The sequence below is a fragment of the Sturnira hondurensis genome, unplaced genomic scaffold, assembly GCF_014824575.4.
Source record: "Sturnira hondurensis isolate 20B ecotype Veracruz unplaced genomic scaffold, ASM1482457v3 Scaffold0010128, whole genome shotgun sequence".
NCBI lineage: Eukaryota > Metazoa > Chordata > Mammalia > Chiroptera > Phyllostomidae > Sturnira > Sturnira hondurensis.
Window position 1 is genome coordinate 7700198 of NW_028082759.1, and position 13599 is coordinate 7713796.

The window sequence follows — 13599 nt, forward strand, 5'->3', positions numbered from 1 at the left end:
TAAGTAGGTCTGCTTATGTCTGAAAGCCTGAGATTTTGTCACTATCTTCTCAGAAAACAACAAAAACTCAGCATAGATGAACATTTTCAAATTGCTTCAAGATTCTAGATGAGATACCTGATTAAATCTAACCCTAGACTACCAAGATACTTCAGATCCTCCTCGAGCTGCTCCTTCTCTGTCCCCTTTGCTGAATCCTCCTCATCTTACTGTCTTAAGGTTGGAGTGCCCCAGGGCTCACTTCTTGGTCCTCTTCTGTTCTCCAGCGACATTATCTAGTTGATCTCCACCATTTCCATGGCTTTAATTACCATCTATATGCTTACACTCTACACATTTCAGAACACCCCAGATACATATACCTGACTGCCACACCTATCTTCACATGGATGTTTAACAGGCACCTCAAACTTACCATGTCTAAATCAGAGTTTGCACATACTCCACTCCCCCCACTAAATCTGTTTCTTCTCTCTTTCTCCAGTCTCAGTAAATGTCAACTCCACTCTCCCAAGATCCCAGACCAAAATCCTTGGGATTGTCTTTGACCCTGATTTTTCTTATGTACTCACATCTAATCTACGACCAATTCCTGTGTGCTTTATTAAATAGAATTTGACCACCTCTCTTCATCACTCTGACTTTATTCCAGGCCTTCTGTAGTTTCAATCCCACTAGGCTAATCTCCTTGCTTGCTCTCTTGCTTTCCTACATATGTTGCTCATATAGCAACAAGGCATCTTTTTTCTAAAAGAACCTTTTGAAACATACACATAAATACATTTAAATGGCGATCAGCATCACTTTGAAGGCTTGTTACAGCACAGACGGCTGGGCCCCACCCAGAGTTTGATTCAGTAGATTTAAAGTGGGCTTGGGGAACTGAGATTTCTATCAAGTTCACAGATGCTATCGTTGTCCAGCGAGCATACTTGCAGAACCACCTGCTACATTGTTCTCCTTTTCGTTCCTCAAGAAGCCAGGCAAGATTTTGCGTTAAGAGTCTCTGCACTGCTCTTCCCTAGGTCCTGAATCTCTTTGCATGACTCATGATTCACTGTATTCTATGTCTGTTTAAATGTTGTCTTTTAAGAGGCCTTCCCTGACCACTCCTAAAATAGCATCCCATCTTTTCACCCTGAGCATTTTTCTTCATAGTAGGCAGGCATCGTTTCCTGTCTACCTTATCGATCAAGATGGACAGCTCCACACACTCGTAGACCTGGGTTTGCTCTCTATCATCTCCTTGGCACCAAAACCTTGCCGAGCAGGTTCTCTTTTCACTCGAATGGATCATATACTGAGGAAGGAGGTGCAGCTTCTTGCTTGGGATACTAGATAGGCAAATTCATTCCTTCTTGCCTCAGTGTCACCATTTGTAGAGGAATTGGTTGATTATGCTTATGTTCCCCACCACCCCGGGCACAGTAGGCTCAAATCCAAAGAATAACGCGAACAACCTGTGAAGCAGAACAGTAAGTGAATAGCGAGCGCTATTTCGCCCTGCTTTCGAGCTCCTTCTCCCTGCACGACGACACTCCGGTCCGATTTTCTAGCTCTCCCGCCCGGGTGACCCACAGACCCCACTGCAGGAGCCGTGGCCCCAGGCCCGCGGGCCCGCGTCTCCGCACGCCCACCCTACTCCAGCAGCAGCAGCAGCCGCTGCAGCCGCAGCCGCAACAGCAGCTTCGGCAGCAGGAGGAGGAAGGGGAGGTGCCGAGGGAGGGAGGGAGGGGTCCCCAGCCGCCGCAGGAGGCCGCCTGGCCGTCCCGTCACGGCGTCGGCGCCGGCGGGGCCGAACCCGGAAGTGGCCGAGCCCGCGCGCCCGCCAGTCTCGCCGCCGCCCCGCACTCGGGCGAGCGCGGTAGCCGCGCAGTCAGACGGAGCGCGCCCGGCCGAGCGGGCCATGGCCGCGGGGGCCGCCGCCGCAGGTGGTGGCGCTCAGTGAGGCGGATGGAACGCGGCTCCGTGGGTGGGCAGTGCCGGCGTCCGCGGCTGGAATGGTGCTGGCGGCGGCGGTCGGTGACTGCGTTCTGAAGCCCAAGAGGAGCCACAATGGAGACGCCGACGTTGCCTCCCGCGTGAGTGAGCGGGCGTGCGGGCGGGCTGTGCCGCTGCGGTGCGGCTAAGCGCGCCTCTGCGGCTCCGCTGGTGTCCGCGGCGGCGGGCGCTGCTCGGGGACGGACGCCCGGGGCCGCCGGGGAGCCGGGGGCATCGGGAGGTGGGAGCTGCAGGGCGTGACGAGGCGCGGTTCCCGCAGTCCCGAGGCGGTCGCGAGTGGAAACTCAGCCCGGTCAGGCAGTGACTTAAAGCCCTGCCCAGTATTTCCTGGGAAGGGTCTTCCCGAGCCCAGGCGAATAGGAGATTCGGGATGGGGCTGTGCTTGGGGACTCTGCCCATCCTGTGTCTACCTGCACGGAATGCACGGGCTGCTTGTGCCCAGCTGGCCGACCCCTTTCTAAGGGATGGAAACAGGATGCACGGGAGTCCGTTGAAAAAAGGATACTGGAAACTACCAGACGCTCGGCGTCTAAATGGATTGATCTTAGGCTCCTTGCTTCTCCAAATTTTTAGTAAAATTAATTGAGGAGCATTTACATCACTGAATGAGCCGCGGCTGTTCAGGGCATGTGACCTCTTTTACCTGGCACTGCAGAAAATTATATCCAGAAATCAGAGCATTTTCTGTTTCCTTGGTACCCTGGGCAGATTAGTAGTGTAGGACCTGCAAGGCACAGGTGTCTTTTTTCCGTGGTACCCAAATACACTGAACATTACCTGCAACAAAATTACTGTTCAGAAATAATAACAGCTGAACAGTTATATGGGAGATATTGAAGGTATTGCATTACTGAGTACAGGATTTTTGTTTTTACATTTTGGTAAAAGTGAACTATAAATCCCTGAGTTCTGAGGTTTTCCATTTTGATTTGCTTTCCTTAGTTTAATTTTTATCAGGGAACAAGAGCCCTTTGAATCTGACTTTTCAAACTGCAGACACACCTCATTTTGAAGAACGGCTTACCTTTTCATGAGTTATTCATGGAGACTTACTGTTTTTTACTGCACCCAGCCTCTTGCGGTTCTTTGGTAACATTCTAGCCAAAATATGGACCTTAGGCTTGGGCTGAATAATGTTTTGGTGTTGAATCCTTTTAGGAGCTCTAATAGGATTCTGTAACTAAAAGTGCCGTGTGGAATTTTTAGCTTGAGTGGAACAGGTCATGGGAATCTAAGGAGCAGATGTTAAGACTCTTGAATTAACCCTCCTGAGCTGATACAAATGAGGGTTCAGTTGCTTCGTGATCACTGTGGCTTTGAGGGCTTTGTGATCTGGTTTTGCTCTTTAGCAGGTTCAGGAAGGCTCCTGACTCCTAGGAAACATGATGGTGGATTGCTAACCGCAGCATCGTGAGCACCAGCACAAGTTGTGTCCATGCTCAAGAGGCATTTTAGGCAGGAAATGCTACCTGTGTATAGACAACACATAGTGTGTACGGTATATGTGTATGGTATACCATGTATGTTACCTGTAGCAAGGCTGCCCCCTTTATATCAGTTCCCTGCCATCCCTTTTTAGTTTTTGAGCAGAGTAACCTAAAAGAAAGACCAAGGAGATCTTAGAATGCAGGTGAAAAAGGGGTGTGGAAAGCTGTAGGGAGCTAGTGGAGACATGGACAATGATTTAAATAGAAATAATTAAAAATTATGGGGGGAGGACACTTTGTAAAGTATATGATTGTCTAACCACTATGTTGTACACCTGTGTGTAATACAAAACAATATTGAATGTAAACTGTAATTGAAAAAAAGTAAGAAATGACATATTTGTGTGCTTGCAAATGTGGATTAACAGAATCTAGGAAAGATCAGCTAATATAGTTCTGGTACCTAGCCCAATTCTTTGGTATTGAGACTCCATCAGTAGTGCTGGAACAGTGGTAAGTTGAGGGGTAATAGAAAGCTTGGAACGGCAGCAGTGATGAAAGAATTGTTGAAACTTCTTGTAATTATGGGTGGCCGAAGTTGGTGAGACTTTTGCATTGTTTCTGTTCATTTAATAACAAATACAAATAGGTTTTTATTTTCACTTGGTCTGTCTAGGATTAGGTCTCATCCCAAAGCTACTCGGAGTGTTCGTTACCTTTCTGCTTCCACTCCCACTCCCACTGACTTGTTTTTCCTTCTACTCTGAATCATGGGTGCTGAATTTGAGGAATGCAAGCAGTGTCTTTGGGAAGTTGCTTCTTCTGGACTCCCTGGGCTAGAGCTAGACTAGGACAGGGTCCAGTGGAAGTTATTGGGAGGGCTCAGTTTTTCATAAGGTTAGATTTGTAGCCTGAACTTTAAGGCAAAGAAAGATGTTTGACATGGACTTAGAGTGCCTTGGACGATGTCTTAGGAAACTGGGACTCAGATCCTCTTTGTGTGAATATCTGTTTATGAATTCATTCGTTCTGCAAATATTTGAATGCCTGTCTCTGTCTGGCATTGTGTGTGGTATTTTTGCTCATACTTCTCTTTTAGCAGTCGGTTTCACGTTGCCTTCAAATCTCACCTGTTCCCTTTCAGCCTGTTGGTAAGTTTTCTTGGAGGAATGGAGACAACTGTGCCCCAGGCTCACTTGTTCCTTCAGTATGGGCTTGTTGAACTCAGGTTTTGATTTCGTCTCTTTCCACTCCTCATCCTTTCTGATTATCATATAGATTGTCATTGGGCTTTAATATCTCTGCTTATTGTTTTTTGCCTCTTTGAGTACATGTGGTATTTTGATGTGTTGCATTTTGAGGCCTGGGTGATATTAAGGCTGTGGAGATGTGCCTCTGAATCTGAAATTTGTGCAGCTAAAAATGAGATGTTATTAGTAAAGAAAATGTACAGAAGGAAATGTAAACTGAGAAGCTCTAACCTCAGGAGATTTTTATATGTTCTAGTTTTTGGAATTATTTTTAAAAGGTTTTTCATAAATGTTAAGTTAAGGGAAGACAAGGTGTAGGACAGAGTTCATCCTTTGACCTCCCCTCACTGAACATTTTTCTTGGCCTTTGTTGTCTGACTGGTTCCTGTTTTGTAAGTTGGCTTTCTTTCTACAGGCTTTGCTTTTTTGCTTTTTCTTCTCAAAACTAAGCAGGTATACTCCCAATACAACCATATCTTTTTTTCAGTTGGTTCCACTTCACTGGAGACTCTTGAACTTCAGAGGTGTTCAAGCGTGGGCTGAAAAACATCTTGTTTACCCTGTTCTAAGAGATTATAGTAGAAGATTGGTTGGGTTAGAGCAGAAGTTCTCAGAGTTTTGGATTTTACTAGCTTGTAAAATTGAAGTCCAACATGGAATTGCTAAGTTTTTTTGTTTTGGCAAGTAAAGAAATTAATTGATAATAAACCAGTTATCAACTGTCATCTTTTTGTAAAAGAAAGGACATTTTAGTGCCCCTTTACAATTTAAAGAAGGACATAATCTCAGAATGAAGAATAGTTCTTAAAGGGAATAAATTTAGTTTTAGGGAAACTTACTGTATTGCTCTCATTTTGCCCCAGACCATTTAAAAGTTCATTGAAGCCTGACATTTGCGATTCACTGGACTAGATGACCTTTAATGTTCTTTCTAATTCGAAGATTCAATTTCTGTGACTTTAGAACCTTGCCATTGGTTATCCTGATATCCATTAGCTTGTCTTTTATTGCCCATTGGCTATAAAGGTTGAACCAGTTTTTTGTTTAACTAGTCCTAAGCAAATTGGGCATCTCTCAGATCATAGGTGAACCTCCTCAATGACAGACAAGGACCTTTAAAATGTTTAGGAGCAATAATAGCCCACAATGCAATGTTGAAAAACATATGAATCCATGTATGTTAAAAGTGTCATATGTAAAGAAAATTTTGAACTGCACTTCAGAACTTGAGAAGTGGTTTCCGGACTAGGTAGCATTTATGCAGTAGTCTTAAAAATTTCTGTTGCTGGGAAATCACTTCTCACCTCCCACTAAATACCCCCTTAAACCTCTTATTTCTAATTTATATTTTCTAATGCACTTAGTAGGTATTTAGTAAGTATTAGTAAGTGTGCTTTTGTAAATGTGACTCTAAATTTACTCATCCATGGCTGTTATGGAACTGCACCAGGAGTGTTTATGAAGATAATTCATCTTCTTTCTTAAGATCAAGGTGATATGGAGAACAAAAATTGCCTTTCAGATGCTTTTCTATAGAATTTTACTGAATTCTAAATGTATATACTGTTCATAATGAGGAAGGTCAGGTTTTTTTGTTCATATTTATTGGGTACCTATGATGACCAGAAAACAAAACCAAGTCCTTTTCCTCATGGCTGAAATGACAGCAAACAAAAACATAACACAGCTATTATAGTGGGTGGGTTAATATACTTTGTCTTAGGCACGTTCTTCATTTCAGACTCTTGGCATTTGCTAAAGTATTTTTTGGACCAGTTTTGTTCACTGATTCTGCCTTCAAAAACGGGCCCTTGCTTTCCATAATGCTGCTTTCTCTTGGTTTTCTCGTCGAGTTTTTAAGTTGCTAAATGTGATATATTTATTTGTTTTATTTCTTTATCTCACTTAATCTTGTTGTCAACCTACCATTTAGTGTAGGCCTCTCATAACTGTCCTTTTTTCGGAAGTTAAATTACTTTCCCAAGCTTATGGAGGAGAAGGCAAGACTCAGTTGGTCACTTTTGTCTTCCGTGGCTTTTTTTCTGTTACTGCAGTTTGGCAGTATCTGTTTCTCACAGAGACAGGCCTTGGCCGAGTCTTCTTTTTCAGTCATCTGTTAACCACTGAGTTGTGGCTCCATCTGTATCTTAAGACTGGGCTGAAGAGCTGTGTTTCAGCCTTGAACTTTGAGCTTCGAGCTTCTTACAGAACATCTACTCTTATATCTCATATCTCATCAGCTCATATCTCAGATTCAACATTTCTAAGACTGTGTTCATAATCTGTTCTCAAACTGATTTCTCTGTATAACATCTTTACATGTTCAGTGGAGTAATCAGTCTACCCAAAGCCTGGGAATGGTCTTTGATTTCTCTTCCATCACTTTCCGTGTCTTATCAGCTCCCAGGAACTGTAGAGCCTTGGTTTCAAGTGTCTATTCTGACTGCTAGTATTTTGATGAACAGATTTCATCACTTGATACCTGGATTTTTTTCCTGCTATTGAGCATTGTTTTCCCTTCTCACCTTTCAGTCCACCTACTATTTGATGCCCTCCCCCTGCCCCAACATCTTAGAGGCATGTTAAATGACTTACCAAAACCAGATATCTCAGCCTGGTAGTCAAAGTCCTCCATCATTTTGGCCATATCTTATGTGTTCAAAATCTGCTTTATCACACACCAAGAGTCTCCAGCCATTTTTCATGCTGCCTGCAGTTAAACCAACTTAGAGTTCTCCCGAGAGTTGGAGCCTCCTGTCCTTCATAAAGTCTTTCCTGTTTCCCTCAACTCATGCCAGCTGCCTTTGCATTCCCATAGTATTTATAATCAGTAGCCCGTAATCTTGCACCTATGTACTCACTTGTGCCCTTCCCTACTGGTTTCAGATGTGCCCGTTCAGTTAGGTTGTAACTGAAGAAGGCTCCTGTGCTCAGCTTCTTCTTTCTGTCTCTTGCTTGGCATAGGGTATGCAGTGGGCATCTAGGCAGTGCTCGCCTACTTGATTTGTTAACAGTGGCAGTTGTCTAGAGTATTACTAATACTTTTAATTGACCGTTGCAATTAAAGATGAGGAAGGCCAGTAAAATCCATAAAAATATATCTCCGTATTCAGTTGAGCTCCTAACTTCAACATTTTTCTTCTGAACTCTGTGTTTGCATTTGTGTAGTGTTTAGTATAGCTCCCTGAGGCACGGGGGTGAGGTGGTGTCATCTTTGACTTTCAAGTTACATTTTATATTAGACATATTTGTAGACTAAGAAAGCCTTATTTTATAATTAAACAGTCCAAAGCCTAGAGAGGCTAAGTAACTAATCCAAGGTCAGTTGGTTAGTATTTGACACAGGCGGGAGTACAATTCAGGTCATCCAGCTGATTCTGGTCTTCTTTTAGCGCCTTTGCATTCAGTGCTGGGAAATGTAGCCCATTGGACGGAATTGCCACGTCATATTGCTGCCTTCTCTTAACAACCAAGTGATGGCAATACTAGAAAAGGTGGCAAAAGGAAGGTCAGAAATATGAGTGATAAAAGACACAGAAATGTTTGAAATAGATCATCAACCTCTTTTAACATCTTACAAATATCCCATTGGACAGTGCTTTGTTAATTGTTTATAACATATTCTTTAAAATAAGAAGGATCTTGCATAAGAAATGCTTTTACCCTCATCTCTTTCCTGGTAATAGTCACTGTCAGGGACAAAAAGTGCCTGATTATGCGCTGTTTGTCATGTAGGTGGGAGGGAGAGAGAGCAGAGTTGAACTGAAGTAGAGCTTTATACAGCTCTATTGTTCTACTGTCTGAGAGCAATTATACTGCAACTTCCATCAACCTCTCCACCTCAGACATCTCAGCCACCTCCTGCCAAAAGCTTCCCCAACCCTCAACAGAGAGCCCCACAGCTGAGTCCTAGGGGCCTGAGGAGGGGTGGCATGTGGTACCTCAGTGCTCTGCTTTAATTGCTAACCCATTTTAGTAACACTGGGCAGTTCTGGTTTTTCTAGATATTTCCAGCTCTGGAAAACTGGAAACATAACTTTTAGCGATATATATACTGAATACTATACTGATGTATTCAGGGGCATTATTATGATGTTGTCTGTAAGGTTTCCTGTGACTGGATAGGAGGTGTTTTTTAATCTCACAAGATCTTCACATTGAGTTCTAAAACTCTACCTACTGAAGGTGCAGTTCAAGTTCTTGCATGTCTGTAGGGTAGACGTTAACATTTTTAAGCTATATTTATTTGGTAACATTACCATATGTTTATAGGTTAGTCTGCTGGTTCTGGACTTAATAAAAGTTTAAATTCTAAACACTTGAAGAAAATTTGCAGAGCATGTCTCTTTGTCTTTAGCTAATTGCAGAAGTTAAAACCACAACTCACAAACTGAGACGTGTTTCCAATAGGAAAAGCCCTCTCTACTTTTACAACCTCTAAGAAATAGAGTGGTTATTTGGGTGAGATGAAGGATGTGAGAGCATTTTGTTGGGAAACTGTAGAGTGACATAGCAAATATTAGTTATATCACTTCCAATATCCTGGACTTTGTGTATGGAAGCAGTGTTAGTGCAATAACCAAGTTTTGCTAGGAAGACCATAAGCAGGTTTAGCTCGGAGGACAGCAGAGAGAATCAAAGTGGTATCATAAAATAATGGAGAAACTTCAGAGCCGTACAGCATGGATGGTGACTTTGAAAACAACAGCTGCTGACGTGAACTTGGCAGAAATTTGTGAGTAATGGTGGGTGACTCATTGCAGGCAGGGGAGTCTTGCAGCTTTTGAGGTGAAGAGGCAGAAGGGAGAGCAGAGATGGTGGCCACCAAGGGGCTAAGTATTGGTGTTCTGAATGCGAAATGTCTGGTCCCCTGTTAAATTTTGCAGCTGTATCATTCATATGAATTAGCATTGTTTCTACCCGAAGACATTAAAAACATAACCAACCCATATTTTCTAGTGTTTGTTCTCAATCTGAGATGATTGTCCTAGAGTAGGAGTTAAGTGGGTGGTGGGGTATATCACAGCAGTTAAAAAATTACACATAGCCTCTCTTCACCCCTACTCCTGGAGATGCTGTCATTTTGGTACAATTAGTGCTGTAAAAAGGGCTTTCCTGTATCTTCTCGTGAGGAGGGATGGTTAAGTGTGGCTTGAAAAAAATTGCTTGGGTCATTCTGATTCTGTGTCCCCCTCCATTGGAAATCACTGTTCTCAAGCAGATGGTGTACATGTAAAAAAACCTGGACCTAATTTTTAAGGTGTCCTCAAAATGTTTGCTGTAGGTTTAAACGTTTACCTGGTTATGGAATGTAGACTCTTGAAAGGAAACAGTCCAGTCTGTGTTTGCTTCTTCTTGGAGAATTCAGATATTGTCAGTTATGTGTTCTGAGCCACAGTTAGATGTTACCTGGTGTGCCCTGACAGGTGTGGCTCAGTTGGTTAGGCATCATCCCACAACGCAAAACAGCACCATTTTGATCCCAGGTCAGGACACATGCCTGGGTTGCGGGTTTGGCCCCTGGTTGGGGGGTGTATGAGAGGCAACTGATCAATGGTTCTTTCTCACATCAATGTTTCTCTCCCTCTCTTTCTCCTTTTCTTCCCCTCTCTCTAAAAATAAATAAATAAAATCTTAAAAAAGAAAGTTACCTGGCCCGAGAAGCCACCCTTGGCCACAGCTGGGAATTTGCAGAAGAGGTGGTCATTGAAAGCAGACCTTAGAAGGAGCTATTACAAAGCATAGTGGTGGACTGAGAACCAAACCCTTGGAGGCCTCAGATATTTTAATATTTTATGACAATAGGCCATTGGAGAATATTAACACTGTGAATGGAATGTAGAGTTAGGGGAAGACTTAAAAGTGAAAAACCTTGGAAAAGCATCTTCTCCAGATATTTTAAAGAAGACTGTTCTCAGAATGAAGAGCTTTTCTAGAAAAGGCCAGCTGGCTCTTGGCTTTAAAGGGAAGCGGGGACAAGATGTAATGCTGCACTCAACAATGGCGTAACTTAGTGTTACCTTCCACTTAGCTGCTTCCTAGTGTGTGGTCATTTTCCACATCTTCAGTTGTAGACATGAGGTGTAATGGTCTATTACTCATTTCTGCTTCTGAATGAGGGGCCATCTAACACAAAACCACATTGGAAATGGGAAATTCTGGAGAAGGCCTTAGCATTGCCAGTGTAGCCGGGTGCAGCAGGGAGCTGTGTTTGTAAGTGGCTGTCAGTACAGAGAACACTTAAAATTTTTTTAATGTTATTTATGACTTATTGCTTTAAGCCAGTTAAGAAATAAAAGCCTTATAATAACGTTTTTTTTTGCAGAGTTTCTGGAGTACATAAAAAAGTAGGAGATGAAATAGCTGTAAGAGAGCACCAGTGTAGACACTGATTGTGGTGTGGTAGCGGACTTAAAAGTTGGTTCTCTAAGTCAGGAGGTTTTAATTTCTAACTTCTTAAGCAGATGTAAACATTCTTGACTCAGTGATATACCTTCTAGGACAGGGTTGCTTTTGCTTCTATTCTGAGCATTTTCTGGAAAGCCTTCTGTGATAGTTTGCTAATCCTCAATATTTTCTGTCTGTTGAAAACTCTTAAGTTATTAAACTGGAAGCAGGTATAAACATTATCAAATTGCTATATATGTGGACATTCAGTGTTACATGGTCAATTTGTGTAGGTTATATATATCTATATAATTTCCTCCTTTTCCTACTGTCTTCTTTATGAAAAATGGTGTGAAGTGACATTATGAGAATATGTCTTATACCATAAAGTGCTTCCCCAGTCCCCTCCATCAGTTCCAGTTGTCCTGCCATCTTTTGACTTCTAGACTTGCTAATTGTTTTTATTAGGCCAGGTATAATTCAACCCTCTATACACACACACAGAACTGAGAGGCCACAGGGAGTAAGGTACCCGCTTCTGTTCTCCCACTCCAGCTGTGGGCTCATCTACTGGAGGCAATGCCTTGCCCTAAGTCTTACCGTACAAGTGTAAGGCCTATTTAAAAACTCTCCGGTGGTGGGGAAGCAGGACTGATGCTCACTTCTTCTGGGCAAGCTATGGAATAATCAACTGCCTCAGTGTGGATTCTTGGGGGTGGGGGTGGTGATGGGAATGAGCAAGGTTATGTTGGAGGTTACCTTCATGTTCAGGTACCTGAGTTTCATGGCCTCATGTACCATCTAGGTCAGCGATTTTCAACCAGTGTGCCCCAAGAATTTTAAAACATGCAGCACTTGACTATTTAGTCCGGGGCACTGACCTCTTTTCCCTTAGATTGTCAAAAAAAAGAACAACAGCACTTCCGCCAAGATGGAGGCATAGGTGGGAACACTGTGCCTTCTCCCACAACCAAGTTTGAATACAACAAAGGTTTGGAGAAACAAAGACACAACCAAAGGACAGAAAATTGAATTATACGGAAGTCCGACTACAGCTAACCGTTCAACGGGGACGGTAAGAGGGGCGGAGCCAGCAGCGAGCAGGGTCGGGCAGGACAGGGCCCCCGACCCAGGTGCGCAGGCAGACGGGAACCAGTTGGGATGCGGGGCAGACCGCGGGTGCATATTCGCGCACAGTGAGACAGACCACGCAACCCCAGGGGGCGAGGGCTGACGGCGGTGGCACACTTGCGTGCAGTGGGACGAAACGCGTGGGCCCGGTGATGGCAGCAACTGCGGCACCAGTGAGGGCCGTGGTGGCAGGCAGCGGACAGGACACCATAGTCCCTCTTTGACCCTGCCCCCACGTACAGTGTCACAATCCAGCGACTTAGTTGCCCTGCAATACCAGTGAGAGCCATTGTCCCTCTTTGACCCCGCCGCCACATACAACGTCACAACCCAGCGACTTAGTTGCCCTGTTCTAGTGAACACTTTAGGGCTCTGATCCTGCTATGGAACAGGCACGAACAACCCGAAAGATGGCGCGAGAAGAACTCAAAGTCCCAGAGCCAATAACTCTAAGCGACCAAGAAATTGCCAGCCTCTCAGAAGCACAAGTCAAGACACTATTAATCAGGATGCTCACAGAACTGGTAGATTATAGTCACAAATTGGAGGAACTTATGAAGGCTAAACTAATTGAAATGAAGGGAGATGCACAGGAAACCAATAGTGATGGAAAGGAAACGGGGACTCAAATCAATGGAATGGACCAGAAAGAAGAACAAAACATCCCACCAGAAAGGAAGGAAGAAATGAGAATTCAAAAAAATGAGGAGAGGCTTAGGAACCTCCAGGACATCTTTAAACGTTCCATCATCCGGATTATAGGGGTACCAGAAGGGGGAAGGAAACAGCCACGAGTGGAAAACGTATTTGAACAAATAATAAAGGAGAACTTCCCCAGTCTGGCAAAGGAAATAGACTTCCAGGAAATCCAGGAAGCTCAGAGAGTGCCAAAGAAGTTGGACCCAAGAAGGAACACACCAAGGCACATCATAATTACATTAGCCAAGACCAAAATGAAGGAGAGAATCCTAGAAGCAGCAAGGGATAAGGGGACAGTCACCTACAAAGGAGTACCCATCAGACTGTCAGCGGATTTCTCAAAAGAGACCTTACAGGCAAGAAGGGGCTGGAAAGAAGTATTCCAAGTCATGAAATCCAAAGACCTACAGCCAAGATTGCTTTATCCAGCAAAACTTTCATTTAGAATGGAAGGACAGATAAAGTGCTTCTCAGATAAGGTCAAGTTCAAGGAGTTCATCATCACCAAGCCCTTATTATATGAAATGCTAAAGGGACTTATATAAGAAAAAGAAGATGAAAAATATGAACAGTGAAAGGACAGCAAACACACAGTTATTAACAACCACACCTAAAACAAAAGCAAACCAAGAGGACAGCTAGATCAGGAGTGGAACCATAGAAATGAAGAACACATGGAGGGTTAGAAACAGGGGGGTGGGAGG

General features: G+C 43.6%; 1 protein-coding gene across 1 annotated transcript in view; it reads left to right on the top strand.

The window, feature by feature from the left end:
- Positions 1-1816: 1816 nt before the first annotated feature.
- KLHL2 (kelch like family member 2) overlaps positions 1817-13599 on the top strand; it is an 85984-nt gene continuing 74201 nt past the window's right edge. The window contains exon 1 of the mRNA XM_037058334.1: positions 1817-2081. Within this exon, the coding sequence (XP_036914229.1) occupies positions 2056-2081 (26 nt within the window). The 5' untranslated portion in view covers positions 1817-2055. The remainder of the gene's footprint in view (positions 2082-13599) is intronic.